This window comes from Chenopodium quinoa, unplaced genomic scaffold (assembly GCF_001683475.1).
Source record: "Chenopodium quinoa cultivar QQ74 unplaced genomic scaffold, ASM168347v1, whole genome shotgun sequence".
Lineage (NCBI taxonomy): Eukaryota > Viridiplantae > Streptophyta > Magnoliopsida > Caryophyllales > Amaranthaceae > Chenopodium > Chenopodium quinoa.
In genome coordinates, this window is record NW_018742205.1 from 4,122,911 (window position 1) to 4,138,809 (window position 15,899).

At 33.8% G+C, this 15,899-nt stretch overlaps 2 protein-coding genes across 3 annotated transcripts; both read right to left on the reverse strand.

Moving 5' to 3' along the window:
- Positions 1-3,003: 3,003 nt before the first annotated feature.
- On the reverse strand, positions 3,004-5,880 carry LOC110729778. Of its 2 annotated transcripts, none has more exons than XM_021909558.1 (3): positions 5,398-5,880; positions 5,125-5,181; positions 3,004-3,383 (listed from the first exon to the last, which is right to left on the reverse strand). In XM_021909558.1, the coding sequence occupies exons 1-3, from the start codon at positions 5,701-5,703 to the stop codon at positions 3,147-3,149; spliced, it is 600 nt and encodes a 199-aa protein (XP_021765250.1). In that variant the 5' UTR covers positions 5,704-5,880; the 3' UTR covers positions 3,004-3,146. The 2 variants fall into 2 exon arrangements, with proteins under 2 accessions (XP_021765250.1, XP_021765255.1); XM_021909563.1 differs by having other exon boundaries at positions 5,125-5,178; positions 5,398-5,863.
- A 776-nt stretch (positions 5,881-6,656) lies between these two features.
- On the reverse strand, positions 6,657-15,191 carry LOC110729792 (sorting nexin 1-like). Its single transcript, XM_021909571.1, has 10 exons — positions 14,890-15,191; positions 12,220-12,355; positions 11,165-11,298; positions 8,668-8,739; positions 8,289-8,448; positions 8,052-8,185; positions 7,861-7,929; positions 7,623-7,702; positions 7,322-7,382; positions 6,657-7,240 (listed from the first exon to the last, which is right to left on the reverse strand). The coding sequence occupies exons 1-10, from the start codon at positions 15,037-15,039 to the stop codon at positions 7,034-7,036; spliced, it is 1,203 nt and encodes a 400-aa protein (XP_021765263.1). The 5' UTR covers positions 15,040-15,191; the 3' UTR covers positions 6,657-7,033.
- Between the last annotated feature and the right edge of the window lie 708 nt (positions 15,192-15,899).

The following is a 15,899-nucleotide window of genomic DNA, read 5'->3' on the forward strand; positions in this document are numbered from 1 at the left end:
TTTAATGGATGAGGATTTGGAGTATGGTGTCCAAGGGTGGATCTTTTCATTGATTCGAGTTGAAAGGCGGTCTCGGGGTTGAGTTTTGTGTGCTTTAGAGATAGAAGAATCAATGCAGCATCAGTAATTTCTTTGAGTTCGTCTCGGTTTATGGAAGTGGAGGCTGCGTTTTGGTCCATTGTTGTTGGTAAAAACAGGGGATTTTTTAGGGAAGTGTATTTATAACAGAAAAAACAGTATTGTAATTTATGGAGAGAAAAATTCATCAATATATATATTTTTTTTAAAACTATATTATTTAGAAACGAAAATAATGTGAAGTTGATAGTATTTTGGAAACCTTGGAAATATAGAATTACTAGTTTTGTGTCCGGGCGATGTCCAGATGGTTGATAAAACATTAAGATAACATTTTTACTTGAATGTTAAATACGGTTAAATAATTCGTTTTGATAATGTAGGATATTTAGACATACTATATCATATGGCTTATATTTGTATAATAGTGTACTTTTTGTAGTTTTGTTTTTAAATAGATATCTATGTTATTATTGACTTGAAATTATTATTTTTAAACTTAAATTATTTTCACTGAAGTGAAAGTATTTTTACCAAACTAAAATTATTTTTACTGATTAAAACTTATTTTTATTGATTCGCTAATATATTTTTTAAATAAATTAAATAACAATGCATTTTGTATGTGTTTAGCCACACCATCTGGCTGGACAAAGTAACTCCTATAAAAATGACCGAGTAACCCCTGTAAGATGGTTGATAAAATTTTAAAATAACATTTTTACTTGAATGTCAATAAATACGGTCATATAATCCGTTATGATAATGTAGGATATTTAGAAATACGATATTATATGGCTTATATTTATATAATAGTGTACTTTTTGTAGTTTTGTTTGAAAATAGATATCTATGTTATTATTGACTTGAAATTACTTATATTGAGCTTAAATTATTTTCACTGAACATAAAGTATTTTTACCAAACTAAAATTATTTTTACAGATTAAAACTTATTTTTATTGATTCTCTATTATTTTTTTAAAAATAAATTAAATAACAATGCATTTTGTATGCGGCTAGCCACACCATCTGGCCGGACAAAGTAGCCCCTATAAAACTGACCGAGTAACCCTTGTAATACTAACTGTGTAACCTCTAACACTGACTAAGTAACCCCTATCTATAACACTATTGAGTAACCACTATAACACTGACCAAATAACCCCTATAGCACTCACGGAGTAACTCTTATAATAGTTGGTGACACGGTTTGACCAGCTACATATAAAAGTTTGTGATTAAATATATTATAAATGCATCTTATTTTAAAGAACTTTTTAAAACGAATTTGATGATGGAAATAGGATTTTGTTATAGGATATTTATAAAAAGTTATGATTAACTTTATATATATGAAATATTAGAATTTTATTGATAATAAAACTCTATACAACAATTTTATCTTAAAAAGTATATCAAAAAATCGTTTACTTAGCATCATACGTTTTACAATAATACCTATTTATCACCTACGTAGCGCAATACTTGGCGAAAAACTGAAATGTCAAGTGTCGCTGTCTCGTGGCCTGCCTGCGAGACTGGCTTTATTTATTAGGATATGATATTAAGTGGATTTTAACAAAATTTCCATAAACTAACATGGAATTTTTAACAAAAATAAATTATCTATTCGTGAGGTTTATATATAAAGTGGATTTTAACAAAATTTCCATAAACTAACATGAATTTTTTTAAAAAAAAAAAAATAAATAAATTTGTAATTGTTAATGATAGAAATTAAAATAATAGAATCCTCGTGTTAACCAAAGTGCTCAAAGTTTCCACAGTAGAACAAATAAAGTTATACTATAAGTCTAACAACCACCATGGAGATCTCTCCGACCCACCACTTGAATCTCACATTATTCCAACTAATTTGTATATAGATATCTATGTTATTAGTAACTTGATATTTTTTATTGCATTTAAATTATTTCTAATGAACTGAAAATATTTTTACCAAACTAAAATTAATTTTTCTAATTAAAAGTTATTTTTACTGATTTTCTATGTTTTTATTAAAATATACTCCCTCCGTTCCTGAAAGTTCGACTCACTTGGCATTTGCGCGGTCTCCAATGAACATTTTTGAATATGAATATCTCCGGTTATGTATAAGTGAAAATTATAAAAAGTTGATATTTAAAAAAATTATAATAAGGAGAATCTAATAAGATCTCACATGTTTATTTATTTCTATTGTATAAATCATAAAATACGGTCAAAATTATTTTAGTTTGACCACATGAATAGTAAGTGAGTCGAACTTTCAGAAACAGAGGTGATATTATAAATTGATCTCATTTTAAAGAACTTTTTAAAACGAATTTTATGATGGAAATAGTAATGAGTTATAAAATATTTATTAAAAGTTATAATTAATTTTGTATATATGAAATATTAGAAGTATATCGATAATAAAACACTATACAATATTTATATCTTACAAAAATCTATCAAAAATTCGCTTACTTAGCATCCTATGTGTCGCAATAACACCTATTTGTCGCCTACGTGGCTCGACACTTGGCGGAAAACTGAAATGCCAAGTGTCGATGTCTCGTGGGCTGGCTGCGAGACCGGCTTTATATATTAGTAATATATGATATGATGTGATACTAGCCATATTGTAAAAAAAAAAAAAAAAAAAAAAAAAAAAAAAAAAAAAAAAAAAAAAAAAAAAAAAAACTTCCCCTTTTTTATTTCTGGGATGAAAATTGAGAAACCTTACAATTTACATAGGTGATATCGGTATTCATATGTGCCCGTTATACGTGTTAGATACGAGACATGCTTATTTTGAAGACTCGTGTACTCCGTAGTACATTATATTACTTAGGTCTAGGCTAGCTCAAGTCCTAGAGAATGATTCATACTGTAATACTGTATGAGTTTAAAATTCAAGGAATTTAAGGGTCAAAACTGGATGAGAATATAGGACTAAATAGAGAAAGTTTGTAAATGTGACATTAGTATAGAGTAGAAATCTGACAAGAAATTTCTCTTTCTGAATATATTTAGATCATGTATCAACCTTATAAACTGTGTTAAAAATAGACAAATTCATCAAACTCTGGCAATTTCGACAGATGTCTTGAGAGCTGCAAGAAGGCTCTTCATGATTCTGGGCTCGCCAAGCGGCACCTTGTTTTTGAGGGCTCCTTTTCTGGTTGCTCTGAAAGTTAAAGGGCCAGAGTCATTGCTGCCTGTTATTACTTGACAATCAATGTACACTCGAACTTGTGTCTTCCCATCGTCGATTTCCACAAAGCCTAGCCTTACCCCTCCTTCAATCTTGTCAACCTGTTAAACATTTCATATTAGACAAGTTTAATTTGAAGAACTATAGCTCCTATATCCTTCCCTCTGCCAAGTTATTACACACTACATGGTCACGCGTTTCATGTATGTTTGTGGTTAGTGCATATACGTCACACTCATAGCAGGCGAATGCATAACAATCCGCATCAGGGTAAAGGTATTTCACTTTCGTTCTATGAAAATGATGCTTTATGGCCTCAAGTTATTCATTCTCTTCTACTACTGCTGTGATGGCTAATAAATAGAAGTCTTCACTTTTCTCTTGTGGTATGAACCAGTGTGTAGTTGACTTAATTGCTGAGATGTCTAGTTTTGGGATTGGAGCACTTGCATTTAAGTATTCAGGTGTTCTGGTCACTGGTCAGGCCAAAACATTAACTGCTAATGATTGTGATAGTATGATCGAGAAGATGATAGCAAGATTCAAGGTATGGAGTTCAAGGCATCTTGCCTTTGCTGGTCGCCTACAGTTAGTGTATTTTGTGTTTATGAGCATCAACTTCTATTGAGGGCCAATCTTTATTCTCCCAAGGATATCTTGAAGAGAATAAAAACCATCTATAGATCCTTGTGGCCTGGACAAGATGACAGTAATAATCCGGGCTCTATTGCCTGGAACAGTTTGTTTTGGTCTAAGTGTGGTCGTTGGAGTATTAGAAACATATTAGTGTGGAATAGAGCAGCAGTTGGAAAGCAATTCTAGAACATTGCTAGGAAGGCTGACAAATCGTGGGTGAGATGGGTACACACTGTCTATATAAAAGGGATTGGAAGGAATACTAAGCTACAAGTAGTGCTAGTTGAGCCATACTAGGTAGATTGCAAACAAGGAAAAGGGCCAAAGCCTAGTCAAATTGAAGACATGTGGAACTGAAAATTGCGCCATTAGGTATGTGAATCCCACAATCACTTATTTATAACTCCGAGTTCAGTAACCAGTGCATACAGAGCCAACAGAGGTGCCAAAATTACTGATATGTGAATGCTTCTAAGATGATATGACAGAAGAACTAAGAAATCTCAGTTTGGGAAGAGAGTCGAGATAGCAGCAGTGGCAGCTGTAGTGTACAAGATCTGGGTGGGCAAGAAGTGAAGCTCTTGTGAACATGAAAGTGCCTACCATTTCTTCGGTTATCAGGTAATATGGGGAAGAAAGCATCCCAGCTTGATAGAGATAGGCTGAGGATGAATAATTCTGTTTTCGAACTCTATTTCCAATTCTTCTTGTATGATTTACAAAAGGTGCACATTTTCTTTAACATACTTTCATACTCCAAAAGTTATGTATGTTGTACAATATTGGGGAAACAGGACAGGTACCTAAAGGTTCCGGACTTGTAAGGTCTGGCCATCTAGTCCCTCCCCTTCGTATTATACAAATCAGACCACCACATTATCTATGACTTTATACACCGTATTAGTAGTATTACACTATCACAACATGGCATAATATTTCTATTACCACTTACGCGGAAACACCCTTAATATATTGTCGCACCAAGCGATCATTACACCTCTATATCACTGTGATTTCAAACACTTCAAAGGTAAGAGATGATTCAATTATAAAACTAATGAATAAGTAATTTAAGAAGTTTAAATTCAAGACACTAAAAAAATATAATTTTCCAGCTATTCCAAGAACCAAATTCAAGTACTATTATTACATAATAAAACGCTAATAATAATACAAGGAGTAAATAGAGGGACTAACACAACTAACCTTTAGTGGAACAGGAAGTGGCAACTGAGCTCCTTGGTTCAGACTGTTTGCCCACTGCTTATTAATCATTAAATGTCTTCAATTAGTCCAAACTTTTATCTTATAATTTACCACTAATAATGATAAAATGTTATGACACTTGTACAATTAACAAGATATATTGAAACAAATTTAACAAGATATCCTGTAACTATATTTGTCCCTGAGAGAATGTGCGAATAATAGTGTACTAAGTCAAAACGTTGTTATTAAAAAAGAACAAAAAGAGATTACCTGAAAGAGTAAAGTCTCAAACCTGGGAACATCAGTGTCTGAAGGCAATCTCATGGTTCCAAGAGAAACACCCTCATCATCATCACCGCCAACGCCGCCATCTTTCCCAGGTGATGATTTCACCACAACCGGCATATGCCGGTGGCCGGAGAAAAATAAGGAAGAATTAGGAGGGAGAATGTGATTGGGATTAGAATTACAAGTGAAAGAAAGTGAAGTTGAAATGGGATGATGACCTGAAGACAGACAGTTATTAGACTGTAAAATCTGTGGGTTGAGTACTTGTCTAGCAGTTGCTGAAGCCATTGGCCTCTTCACTGAATTCAATATAATTTTTTCTTTTTTTTATTGGATGGAAAATTTTATGGAAGGATGAGAAGTTGATGGCTGAAGAGATAGGATTTTGGTGGACAGTTGGACAGTCTTATGAAAAGAATTAGATTTTAAGGCGTTGCCTAAAAAAGGTATACTCCGTAATAATAATTTTATGAGTAAATATTAAGAGGTGAACTATTATACGGAAATGATTTTTAAGGGGTAATTTCAGTTGAGATTTGGCATATGGGTATTTAATACCATCCTAATCCATTCCCTTGCAGCCTTGCTTACTGTCCATTGTACACAGACTCCGATTGTCCCCACCACTAGCCTCTACCATCTTCACCGTTTTGCAATAGTTGCAACCACGAATGGTGGCAAAGGGATAGCTGATGAAGAGAAAGTGTAACCTTTGGGGGGGGGGGGAGGGAGGGGAATGGGTAATGTATTACCCTCGTATTTTTGCCTCAAGGTCAAAAAAAAAAAAAAAAAAAAAAAAAAAAAAAAATCGGTTTTGTACCTTATGTGTTTTTAGTACTCCCTCCGTTTTTTTTTTATTTGCATTACTTGAAAATGCACAAAATTTTAGAGAAATTATAAAATAATTTGAGTGGGGTTTAAAGTAAGAGAGAGATGATAAAATTTAATATAAAGTTACTAAATATAGAAGTGATGTATTTAAAACATCCATAAAAGAAAAGTGATGCAAATAAAAAAAAACGGAGGAAGTATTATTTTATTATCATTTTGGGTAATTTCAATTACTCTACAGTATTCTACCCATCCATAATTCCATAATTAAAAGTCTTATTTGTCTTTACACATATTTTTAGATAAAATAAACAGTGCGATTTGATAAAATAAAGGTGAAACAAAATACTAAGTAGTCGAATATAATGTGCACATGTTGAGAAGCATTAAATTTGAAAAACAGTCTAATGTTAACTTAAAAACAAAGCTTCAGCTTATCACTGAAGCATAAGATCAATGTCCAATCCTAAATTTATGATGCATCAATTCAACCACTACACAGTTTTCACAAATGTTCTTAAAGATACAAATACAAGTGAATTATATTCTTTATGTGTACAACATTACACATAATCCACGAATCCCAACTTTCGCAACTCATCTGGGTGTTTTACAAATTAGACTTAAGGTTTTATAGATTCTGTGATGTTGCTACAACAGAGGAATAATGTTCACCCCTAAAAAAAATATCGAAAATCCTTTACAAGAGAAACAGATGCTCTTGGCATTCCTGCGGACCACCCACCCCATTCCTTTTGGGCTCTTTTATTACCTTTTTCCTCGATAATCAAGAGGAGCAGGCTTCAAGCTTTGGAAGCAAGCCTCTCCAGGCTCCAGCAAAGCTGTTGGCCAAGTGTGCTTGTCCTTTGGCAAATTCATGAAATGCTACCCCCATATCTGCTGTTTTCTGTTCTTGAAAACGTACCATCTCTTCATTCATTAATCGAACAATAGTCTCAAACCTTCTAGTTGCTTCCTCACTTTCTGCTTTTAGCTGCAGTGACAAAAAGCGCTCTGAGATACTGGGGATATTACAAAGAAATTCAATCAACACCAAATTTTATGCTAAATTTACCTCCCGATATTCAGCCTCAGCATCTCCATACTTGTCTGACCTTGTGAGCATGAGCTTATCTCTGGAGGTTAATCAAAATATTAGTGGGATTCAAGCAATGGCTACATTATCAAACAGCAATTCCAGTTAAGACATAGTAATATGTGACTCATTAAGTAAAACAGAAATTTGCATTACAAGCAATATGCAAGGATCCCAAGTCTGGACCTTCCAAAGTAACATACTTCTTAAAGTAAACAAAATAAAGGGCGACTGGTGCATGATGCTTAAAATTTTAGAAAAAAGGATTCAAGAATCACACAGATTTATTTCCTTCAGCTTCACTGTTTCAGACAGCTCACAATGTTGCTTAAAGGCGGTAGCTCTCTCTGCTATAGTGGCCTGTTCAGCAAGTACCAGAAATTATTTGCAATGTTTCCAACAAATATATCTGAACATTCACGCTAATATTTCATGTTTTGTCACTTTTTTATTAAAAAAAAAAAAGTAATAAAATAAAAAGAAAAGTGCTTTATGCTTTGAATGAGCCAAAAGAAAACCTTGATAGACTGCACAGCACGAACATAATCTTTCAGAGGTTCTTCAAAACTCATTAGTAGATGGTGGGCCTGCACATTAATGTATAGCTTACTCAGATCCCCAACTAATTAGCCACCAAACAGAAAATTTTAGCTGATGACTAAAAGCTCATAATGGGTATACTACTAAGGTTATAACGAGAAAACCATGCCTCTGCTTGTAGCTTGATTGACAACTCTTCTGACTTTGTGCCAAGCTCAGCAAATGCCTTTCCAAGAGAATCTCCCTCACAGGCACCTAAGAGCTTGACTGCCTTTCCAAAATCTGACAGTGATTGTCCCAGCTCTGGAATTGAATATTGGATATTGTTTATAATGTCACAATGATTGCTATATGCCAACAGGTATAGTATCAGATACAGTAAGATTGCATAAAGCCCTTTTCTCACCTCTTTGCCTCTTAACAAGGCGAAAAGCATGCTTCTGTGCTTCCCCCAAGTGCTCTTCAAGCTCAAAGATATAACGTTTCATCTTCTCATACTCAGGAGTTGATTCTTCAACAGGCTTCTCCTTCCCTAAAACAACATCACTTACTTTGGATTGCATGTCCTGTAAAAAATGTAGAGCAAATTGTACATAGCATTTAAAAGATGAAAGGTATACAAAATTTTACCAATATCTTTCTCTCAAATAAATAATATTCAGCCAATAAGCATTACATTAGATACTTGATCAAACATTGGGTTTCCAAATTACCAAGACCATAAATGCATTTATTTAATTAAGCAGTTTTTGACAAGCAGGCTTTGTTTTGTTGATCGACAATACCTTGAAGATTTGCATTAGATCAGAAGGCTTCTTGAAAATACCAAGATCTTGAGCCCTCACTCTCTCCATTGTCTGACAAACACGAAACCCAACAAGATCATATATCAGTTTTCAGGATTACATGTAGAATAGTTGTCAGATAATAGTAGCAGTACACAATCCCAGTCTCCCAGACAGCAATTGCTTTAACCAATGAATAAAGTACTATTAAAGACAGGTCTTTATAGGCATAGCATAGTTCAAAGAAAAAAGAAGCTGCCATCAGTACATATTACAAGCAACATTTATCTTCACCAATCCTTCGAATATCTGAAGTCTTAAAAATCAACGAAAAACATAAGAATGATAAATCCAGCACAAAGATGAAAAGGCAATATAACATGTTACTATACATATGAAGCCCCACTCAGCAGCAATAGTGTCAACAACTACAATCTCGAACCATTGTACTCCCTAATTGGCCAAGCAAAGGATACTACTCTTTCTAGCAAATTTTGACAGTGGTAATCACCCATGAAACATGGAAACCATCTACCCCCTTTATTTTGCTATCCTAGAACAAGAATCATTTCGAAATGCTGAGAAACGGGAATTAAGGCCCAAATGGGAAAGAATAAAAAACGTTTCCGCTCAAACACATCCACCAAATAAAGGGAATACAACTGAATGACTTACCATTCAAGCTTTGACTACAGTAAACTAAGGTTTCTTAATCTCTTTCACTGTGCTCTTGACAGGTGACTCTGATCTCATGTTCTCAATCTCTCAGAACTCTCACTTAGTTACTCAGACCCGCATCAACCTTTGCTGGGTTGGTCTGCACTCTGCAGTCAACTCAAGTTCACTTACTAGCCAGTGCACTTTGTAAGATCCTATCTCTCAGCTTTCACACTCTCAGGCTCCCACAAAAATTGATTGAGGCTCATCAAAGAGACCACATGAAGCTCACTGCTTTCCCCCAACATTTGGAGCTTTGCCGGCAATTTTTTGTCACTGTCTGAGTCAAACCTCTCAATCAAATTGGAACATAATTAAAAGAAGAGCTTCGTTCTACTTCTCTGATTTAGATAACATCATTGAGTATATTTTTGTTTTAAGCTATTCTTTTAATTATGTTTATTGGTCGTATGTCAAACGAGAGGGTAATTTTGTAGCCCATCATCTCGCTAGAATAGTGCCTATCAGGTATGAACATGTTTGGGAACATCATGTCCCAACTTATATATATATATATATATATATATATATATATATATATATGAAGGAAGAGAAGCTCTCAGGATCTAGCTCTATCTCCAGTATTAAAATTCGAATGGGAGGCCTAAAATTTGATCATTGAAACTATCTCAAATCTCCAAACTGAATTGATGACTTAAGTTGATCTCCAAAGCCTTTCTCTCTTTGCTTCCCTCCCTACAACCACACTGCCGTCTTGTTAGGACATTTTGTAAATTTGGAATTTAGTGGCTAAGTTATAATTTGTTGATATATTTGACATTGCTGTTGCCTACTACTGTCTTTGCTACTTGGTGCATAGACGATTTTTAATTTTCCTTTCTTCTTTTATTTGAGTGAAATGTCCTCATATTGAACTTCTGGAAAAGTGAGGTTTTCCCATCAATGTTTCCGTGCTGCATAGGCAACCACCTATAAGATATCTAAATAGGTTACATGGCTGATGGCTCTAGTAAAAAAGGATCGAGTTTGTTTGCACTTTCTCTATTAATACCCCAGATAAAGACAGTATAGTGACTTTATTTTCTCTTCAGCCTTCAAATATCAAACCTTATCCTGCTATGTATTAGCTAAAGGAATCCTGTCCTATAGCTAAGATATGGTATATGTTACATATGGACTTCACCTATAAAAGATCAAGGTCTTGCAGGAAATCAAAAAACATATTTCTAACAGGAAAAAAAATTATGTGAGATCTTGAGCTTGCCTGTATTTAGATTTTCCAACTCTATAGCTTGGATGCTACTCTCATTGACCCATACATTAGCCACCAAAAAGAAAATTGACTTAATGAAATAAATACATGAGCAGTTCTGCAGATCTTCAACTGATTATCTAAGCTTTGATATAAGGATGTATTACAAATTTACAGGAGGCACTTATTGGAGGAGAAGACATGCATAGACTAGCCCTAAAAATACTAATTAGAGCTTTTGGCTAGCTGCAGCCTGTTGACAAAGGGGCATAGTCAGAAGAAAAACATTGAGAAATTGAGGGTACAACATGACGGCCATGATCAAAGACTGGACTATTTTACCACACAATGAATCAACACAGAAATCATAAAGATCGGCAGAAATGACACATGTGAAATATGTAACACCACTTCAGCAGCTATGAAAGCACTACTGTAGACGGATATAGTAAAAACAATAAGTTCCTCATTATTAATTGCCTAATGGATATCCAGCCATACTACTCTTTCAAGAAGATTAACAAACGCAATAATAAATGGCATTTATGGCATAATCAAGCAACTGACCTCTTCATCTGCCTGCAAAAATAACCTCAGATCATCACTTAGGCGAAGTTCAGGATGTGAAGCTATCCGGTTAACAAATAAATCCAAACCTTGACGCCTCATTTCAATGAATTCAGCACTGAAGCGAAATTTCTCTACAAAGAGTAAACAAAATCATATCAAGCATTTGAAACCAATAGTTAAGCTAATCAGTCCAACACTGCAAGTATTAGCATTTAGCAGCTCTGTCAAAAAGTCCAACAGTTTTTTAATAGGTTAACGATTTAACGAGTTCAAAAAAGTTTTTAAAACAAAAATTAAATCTACCAACAAATCAAGTACTGCGGATGAATTTCTCTAAAAGGAAAATATTTTAGCTTATGTAGCTGTATAAAGCCCTAACAGTTCATTTATTAGCTACAAGTATTTGAAAGGTTTAATAATGTCCATTACACAATGGCCATCAAAATTTAGATCCTCAATTTGATTTGTATGGAGCCTATCCTTTAAATCTTTTCCCATAATAAATGATAGTAAGCCATAATTTGAGTGCTATATAGCAAAAACAAGGTTCTATCACTAGAAGGCTCATGACCAAGTTCCACTGCTAAAAATAAAAACGCACTCACTCAAAAACAGTCAATGTCTTCGTAAATTAAGGATTGAAATCACCACAATTATGAGATTGCTTCAGCAGCCCTTTCCTAAAAAAAATGAAGGAAAGCCCTTTCTAGAACTTTAACACAAAAACACTGCCCTAATATTTACATGAGCACATACACTCCATCAACAGTGATATTCACTATGGTTTTCAATTCATTGTGATTATAGTTGTACAGAATTTCTATATACACTTCCTAAACACAGAAATGTATTAACAATGCAACGAAGTTTTTACCACTCAAAGAAACAAGATTAAGCTGCTTTGACTACTTTAGTCACCATAACCAAAATTTTGATGAACAGATGTAGCAAAGCACACATCATGATGGACACAAAGCACATTAGCATCAACATCATTAGCTTTCACAAGTGAAGTTTAAGTGTAACACCATACACAATAAGTAAAACCTCACCAACAGCACTTTTCTCTGGAAGAGGGGGTATAAAGATGCCTTTGTATCTCTCAAAAAGGCGATCACGTAACCAAACAAAGTCATTGTATCGTCGAATGACAATTTTTTCAGGCCCTTGATAATCTGGTAAGTTTGTCTGCCAAACATGAAGATGAAAACTAGAATATCAAGCTACCTTCAGGTTATATAACTTAAGCAAATATTAGCTAGAAACTGCATAAACTTTAATCATCCAATATCAGCAATGGATAAAATAGAACATAATATGCAATGAATAGATTTTGCATCTCTCAGAAAGTCAGAAGGCTTTTCTCTGTATGTCTGAGCTCATCCTCTCAGAATGTTTAGAACTTTAAATCACCAAGAAAATGAATCAAAATTTCAGATAGCAAATAGCAGTGAGATAAATAAATCTAGGAGGATCCGATTTGTAAACTTCTTCAATAGATATACAAAGTATAAGCAGCAAAAGTAACCAATATACACCCAAACCAATTGTGGGAAAAATCATTTGATTACTAAAAATATGATGTCATAAAGCCAGGAAGGATAATTTCAATCACAAACACACTCCTGTCATGTCCGAGAACATTTAAACATGTAACCTGATTACCAAGATATCAATAATGTAGGGTCAATAACTTTTTACGTGTATGATTCATGTTCTCTTTGGTACATACTAACTTCGCACATCTCAATATAGGTATTTGGGTCATAAGGTAGCAATTTCATTATCCTACAATATGTTACATATTCAAAACACAACTAAAAAATAAATAGAAAAAAAACATAGATGTCAAGAGGAAACCTTAACATCTATATTTTTTAGTTTGCCCCACCCGGTTCACTACATCCGGATCTGACCCGGGTTGCACACCTTGGCATATGGTGAGTGAGTCTCCCAACTAGAATTTTCTGCATTCGACGAGGCTCGAACTCGAGACCTCCCTTAAGCGACATCAAGCTGCTTACCACTTGAGCCAACTCTTGTTGGTTACCTTAACATCTATATAGTTCATTTAATTGCTACTACAACCTTAACCAAATTCTAAATTTATATTTTTCCATATAATTTTCAACACTTTCAAATTTCCCAAGGCAGCATTATATAAGCTTCTAGTTCAGATGAATCCAACTTACACATACACATGTACATATGCAAATCTCTAGCTCCCAACAGTCAACACGTTCAAAGATCCAGCAGGGGAGAAGACGGTATAAGAGTACTCCACTACCCCTCAAACTTTTAAACAGTTTCAGCATCATTAAGATTATTTAGAAGCTAATATATATAAGTACATACAACTTTTAAGGTTCAGAATGAGGGAAGGAGGCAAATATGCCCATTCAAAAATAAAAGCAATTAAAAAAAAATCTAGTCTATTACAAATTCAATCCTTCAACAGAACAAAAACTTAGCGAAAACAGATTCTGAAGCAAGGTGTCGGCTTGTTAAATACTAGTAATAGTCTTTGTCATTACTCATTAGAGTAGGGCGGTTAATCAAATGAATGGAGAGTGGCTTTACATCTCCTACTTGAGTAGAGTTCTAGTCATAGTATGATAAATCTTCCCAACAATACATGAAAATTGTGATGAATCTGGCTAAGCCTCCTATACACTTCACCTGCATGAAGCGCAAGTGCACAACAGCCAACAGGGCACATCAAACAATGCAACTCAGGTTGGTTATACAAGCACAATGATGTGGGAAGGTAACTAATTGAGGCAAGAAAGTATCTAGGAATTGTTAAGAAAGATAGCAAAGGGAAAAAAAATCTAGGAATAACTTGCCCTGCAACCTAAAACACTATATAAGCCTTGCCTGCACCTCTCACAACACTAAACTCATCCACAATCTCACAATATGTGATTCAACTCATCGGGTCCAAACAACACGTTTGACTACTTGGGCTTGCAATCCTAATATATCCCTATGGCAATAAACTTTCACTGCAGATATTGTGCACTAAGATTCTTCGTTTCCAGCAAATAAAAGATTGGAGCTAATTCTATATAGTGAAAGCATTTAGACACAGCAACAAACTTCGAAACTTCTTTTGAAGTCCTTCGCCCAAATGACTAGAATTACCACATATAACAGCTCAAATAATCTCCTCAGATCCCATAATAACAGCTCAAATCTAGTAATCTACTCATCATAATGCACGTGGAAAAACTACAGCTCGAGATCTTTACTGTACCAACATCCAGGGTTTCGGCATAAGACACCACAAACCAAACAAACCATTGCTCACCAAAATATACACAAATCAATTCAACTCTATATCACATCTTATATACCTATTATGCAAATATACACATATATACCCAAAATTCGACATTATTCCACGCAATCACTCAGTAGTCCTACATCAATCTTCCAAAATCGAAACCCCTTCTACATCTATTTCCACAAAAAGACCTCAAATTGAACAAAAACAATTCTGAAATTGGTCAAAATGACTCACTTAAGCAACAACATTACCCCAATTCACAACAAATCTTCAGATAGTCATCAAAAATTGAAACTAATCCAATTTATGAAATTGACAACAACAAAACTATATTGAATAATTACGAAATTAAAACAGGAAAACAAAAAACAAAAAAAAAAAACAAAAAAAAAAAAAAAAAAAAACCTAATTGAGAAAAAATTGAAAAAATTACCTTAGTAAAGACTCTGTAAGAGATGTAAGCTTGGACGCCATTGCCTAATTTGACAGGATCAGAGACTGAAACTGATAGAAATGGCTGAGATTGAGGAGATCTAGGGCTTTGCGATGAACCTGATGATGAACTTCTCTGATTTTGCTGCATTTTTTTTGGGAATTTGATGAGAGTTTAATTATTTTTTCGCAACAAAAATGAAGTTTTTTTGTGGAATACGAGTAATTGGAAATGGAAAAGGAGAGTAGAAAAGTGGAAAATCAGTCGTTCGTTTTTCTGTTGGGGAAAGAAATAGAGTGACCCGATTTGTTGATCAATCCATTATCCATTTGGCCTATATGGGTCTTGGCCTCTTGGGTTGGATGCCCTGAGACTTGAAACTGAGATGTCAAAAATTGATCCAACGGCTTGTGACAATTAAAAGTTTAAAACCAAATTAACTCGATATTTCTGTCTCTTCATTTTTGCCTTATTATCATTTTTTGGGTCAAACTTTGAAAATTTTGACCATAAATTACCGTTAATCTATTTAAGATAATATAGTCATATGTGGTCTTATTAGATTCGTCTCATTGTATATTTTATTAATATCACATTTTTATAATTTTTACGTTTATGGAAATAAATATATAGAGGTTTTAAGATGCGTCTTGGGGACCGTGTACAGTCAAATTAGGCAAAAAAAATTAGGGACAGAGAGTATATTTTAAGGTCATGTTCACTTCACCTTATTTATACAATTATACTTAACTGAAATTATTTCTACTAAACAGAATTATTTTTTCTGAACTGAGCCCCTATTCATTTCACCTTATTTTTACTGAACTTAATATTTTTGTGAACTTAAATTAATTTTACTATTCTTGTATTATATTTTGTTTTTTAAAGTTACTGATTTTTACTGAACTGGAATTAATTTTACTAAATTGAAAGTATTTTACTGAAGTGCAAATATTTTTACTGATTTTTTTTTAAGGTGAATGGAACAAGGCCTAACATTAACAAAAAAA

Excerpts from the sequence above, each read along its gene's own strand:
- LOC110729778 (XM_021909558.1), bottom strand. The coding sequence starts at position 5,703 with ATGGCTTCAGCAACTGCTAGACAAGTACTCAACCCACAGATTTTACAG. Across the intron at positions 5,182-5,397 it reads TTGAGACTTTACTCTTTCAG|CAGTGGGCAAACAGTCTGAA; the intron begins GTAATCTCTTTT and ends ATGATTAATAAG. Across the intron at positions 3,384-5,124 it reads CACTTCCTGTTCCACTAAAG|GTTGACAAGATTGAAGGAGG; the intron begins GTTAGTTGTGTT and ends AATGTTTAACAG.
- LOC110729792 (XM_021909571.1), bottom strand. The coding sequence starts at position 15,039 with ATGCAGCAAAATCAGAGAAGTTCATCATCAGGTTCATCGCAAAGCCCT. Across the intron at positions 11,299-12,219 it reads TCCAGAGAAAAGTGCTGTTG|AGAAATTTCGCTTCAGTGCT; the intron begins GTGAGGTTTTAC and ends TACTCTTTGTAG. Across the intron at positions 7,930-8,051 it reads CAATCAAGCTACAAGCAGAG|GCCCACCATCTACTAATGAG; the intron begins GCATGGTTTTCT and ends ATTAATGTGCAG.